At 40.3% G+C, this 3,948-nt stretch overlaps 1 protein-coding gene across 1 annotated transcript; it reads left to right on the plus strand.

Annotated features, from left to right (window-relative positions):
* Positions 1-1,998: 1,998 nt before the first annotated feature.
* On the plus strand, positions 1,999-3,182 carry LOC137650776 (uncharacterized). The gene is made up of 2 exons (XM_068383933.1): positions 1,999-2,226; positions 2,376-3,182. Exons 1-2 carry the CDS (start codon positions 1,999-2,001, stop codon positions 3,180-3,182), a joined length of 1,035 nt encoding a protein of 344 aa, XP_068240034.1.
* Positions 3,183-3,948: the final 766 nt, after the last annotated feature.

Here is a 3,948-nt window from a genome sequence, read left to right on the forward strand (position 1 = left end):
GTAATGGGGAATTGTGGTGAAGATGGGCATTATGCCAGGATGTGTAGGGAACAGCGTACGAAGTGTACTGAATGTCGTGTAGATGGATATATAGCTAAAGTTTGTAGAAGAAGGGATTACGTCAGCCATGATGTCCGGGAAACTAAGTAATTAGAGGGTTCATATGGGTGAGTCCTCGTGTGCGTGGGTAATGAATATGATGCATGTTCGTGAGGGTTTATTACATGAAGATGTGATGGGAGAAGAGCATATGATTGCATGAGAGTGAAATTGACCTTTAATGGCGTAGAGTTGGTTGGTTTGTTCGATACTGATTGTGGTGTTAATTTAACGTTTAGGAATGCATATGATAAGGTAAAGGATGTTTGTGAATTTAGGGGGTGTGAAGGTGAAGTGAAAGGTATCAGTAATTTCTTTATGTCTGTGTAGGGAAAGTTATATGAAAATGTTATGATTGGGGGACTGATGATGGAAGATAATGATTTTTACGTGGTTCAGGGAGTAAAAGACAAATATGATGTCATGTTAGGTTATAATTTCTTGAAAAAATGTGGTATGATTGTACATCCTTGTGTAAATATGATAAAGATGAAAGTTAAGGAGGAATTTTACGGGCAATTTTATTTGAATGAAGATGGTAGTGTATGTACGAAGGTATGGAAAGGTGTGACATTAATAGCGAAAGAAGGTGCTAAATTGTCAAGAGATGTTAGTGAGGTTGTCATTGTAAAAGTTGCATGGCCGAATAGTCTGGGTAATGCCAATGGTGACAATTGTGAATACGTAACGGAAGGTTCGGAAGCAAGTAATTTGGTGAAAACAAGTGTGCATGTGTATGACAGTATTTTGAATTTGCAGGAGCCGAAGGTGTATGTGAGCTTATTGCCAACTGTACGGAGGAAGAAAATACGGGGTATATGTGAGCGTGATTGCATGGGATGTATGTAGACGTTAGTCAATGTAGAGGTTGAAAGGTATGTTAAATTGAGACATGTTTTGACATGTATGATAAAGCAGGATGACTATTGCGATTGTTAAAGTTTGAAAGAAAGAATTAATGTAGGTGAGAATATAAGTGAGGGTGAAAGGGAACAATTGTATAGGATGTCACGGGATAGAGAGAGAGTTTTGAGTCGTGATGACGAGGATTTTGGGTGTCTGCCGTTTTTGGGGACAGGGATATCTTTCTTATTACTAGCCAAATCTTATTTCATTATGGGGATGATGTTCTTTACAATTTTCTAACATACCATAATGATGTTATTTTATCGTTTTGAATAATAGCACAATTTACATTTACCACGGCAATATTTTCTAAGTTCAGCATGGTCCGAAAGCAAGTCACGGGTAGCTCCTGCTTAGTTTCCAACTTTCCCGATAGATAGAGCCCATGTCATCCCAGTCTAATAAACGTTCGGTTTTACAATTTAATACTGTCCCGTCAATCTACATATTTACACCTCCGTTAAGTATGTAGTTTTTAAGGACACGTCATGTATAGTGACATTTGATACTGCTAGGATATTTATCATGAAATGTTATTATAGAAAAAGGCCGTTATAATGCGTCGTACGCTGAAGCCACGGCCAACTTACTTGGTCATAAAACTTCCCGCAATCATTGTTTCCTGCCTGATTATAATAACACCCGTTTGGCGGCGCTCGATTCGCATATCAGCTGGTCGCGCAAGCATGAACAGTTTTCGATGTTCGTACGTATGTTTTCGCTAATTCCAACAATTTTCATTTTAATCTCTTGTTAAGATTTTTATTTCGTTCGAAATCGTCCCAAAATTATGCCGAATACTATTTTGTTTTATATACAAACAAAGGTTAGGTTATCCAACATCTAGTTAAGATATTTCGTTAGATAAAGCCAGTGTCAAACAAAGCAACCGAACTAACCCTTTCGTGGGCCACGTGATTTCAAATTTTTAATCCCCCCCCACATGACCCGAGATTGACCTACAGTCGACCCTTTCCAACTCTAACCGCCGTGATGGATAGACGTGTTCCGTATACTTTCTCTTTGAGTGATGTTTTCAAGTTTATCTCCCGTATCGATCAGATTGATGCAATTAAGACTCTCAGGTATACACATCTACGTGATTTCACTCGTGTTACCCCCGAATTCTATTTATTTCGAGAAGGCCTCTTAGGGGATTTTAGAGGTCCATGTAAAAAGTGTAAAAAAGGTGATGTACCCCTCATGCGTGATGGCTGCAATGTGCGCAATGGGAAATCCAATTATTTCTGGAGGTGTAGGAACCGCAAGTGTCGCCATTCTTTGAGGGCTCACACCTCGAAGAACGTGATATCATTCTCCTCACATGTTGTTGGGTTCATCGTTGGCCTCAATACTGTGTTGAATTGAAGAACGAACAGCTTGGTTCTCACACTCTCGTTGACTGGTACAACTTTTGCCGAGAAGTGTGTGAACAAGTGTTGATTTTGGACAATAAGAAAATTGGTGGACCAGGGCACATTGTGGAAGTGGACGAGAGCAAGTTCGGCAAGAGGAAGTATAACATCGGGCATAAAGTCGAAGGAACCTGGGTCTTTGGGGGCATTGACCGGGAAACACGCGAGACCTTTTTCAGAGTGGTTGAGAAACGTAACGCGGAAACGTTGATCTCGGCGCTCAAAGAGCAGGTTCTTCCCGGGACCACTATCATTTCCGATTGCTGGAAAGGATATGGCAAAGTCAAAGACCATGATTTTAAACATTTTACTGTAAACCACAGTGTTAACTACGTTGATCCTAATGACCCGACCGTACATACGAACACTATAGAATCGCAATGGCGGGTTCTCAAAAGGAGCTTGCTACCAAGATTCGGTACCCAGAAAACGTTGTACGAAAGCTATTTCGCGGAGTACTGTATTAGGAAGCGATATATAGAGAAGTCCGTATGTCCGTTCAGGGCATTTTTACAGCTCATCAAGCGCATATACCCGCTCAAAGCCAGTCCTCTCTTCTTGCCGATTCCTGAATCTCCTCCCTCTAACGCTACTAACGTTCGGCCAAGTAACGTTCGTCCATCCAGCAGCCGTTCTTCAGCTAACGACACCCGACCTTCCACTAGTCGCAAAAGTTTAAGTCCTCCTCCTAATCCTCCACCCCAGAAGAGGTTGAAGGACCAAGAACCGGAGGATTCTGGTTTTAGCGACATCGAATATTAAGGTAAGCCTGAGTAAACTATAATATGATCATGTGGATAAGATATAATTTTGAGTGCTGCCCATTGATGTGAAGTAATTGTAATAGAAGGGAATAGTGTATTTATGTCAAATTTTGTTGGCATGGTTGACATTACGAGGAGTGAGGATGATCTATTGACCAAGGAAGAGGTGGAAGAAATGCAAGATGGATGTGTGGAAATTAAAAGGTCACGTGAATGTATGTTGAATAGCATTGAGGTAGAAGAATGGCCGTCTGATTTAGAGGTATATAAAAAAGTTAATAAGAGACTTATTGTGTTTAAGAATATTGTTTATATTCTACATAAAAGAATGGATGAAGATATATATGTTCCTGTGTGTCCGATGCATGCAGCTGTAAGTATGTGTATGTTAGTGCATGACAGATATGGGCATATGGGTAAGAATAAATTGTGGGAATGCATGCGTGAGAGATTTTGTACGCCTGGGTTGAGTCAGATATGTAAGGATGTAGTGACTATGTGTGAAGATTACCAGAAAGGGAAGTATCAGAAGGTGCATGCTAATCGGCCGATTTTTAGATTGCGTATGAAAGAACCATTTGAAATGTTTGTGATTGATTGTATTTCACTGCCTGCAATTACGAGATGACATGTGGGAATGATTGTTATGGATGATCACATGAGTAAATTTACGTATGCAGTACCCACCAAGATAAACAGAGTGAGACTGTTGCAAGAATGGTTGGTCAAGTGATGTTGCTGATGTGTGAGTAGGCCTACGATAA

Source organism: Palaemon carinicauda, chromosome 12, assembly GCF_036898095.1.
Source record: "Palaemon carinicauda isolate YSFRI2023 chromosome 12, ASM3689809v2, whole genome shotgun sequence".
Taxonomy (NCBI): domain Eukaryota; kingdom Metazoa; phylum Arthropoda; class Malacostraca; order Decapoda; family Palaemonidae; genus Palaemon; species Palaemon carinicauda.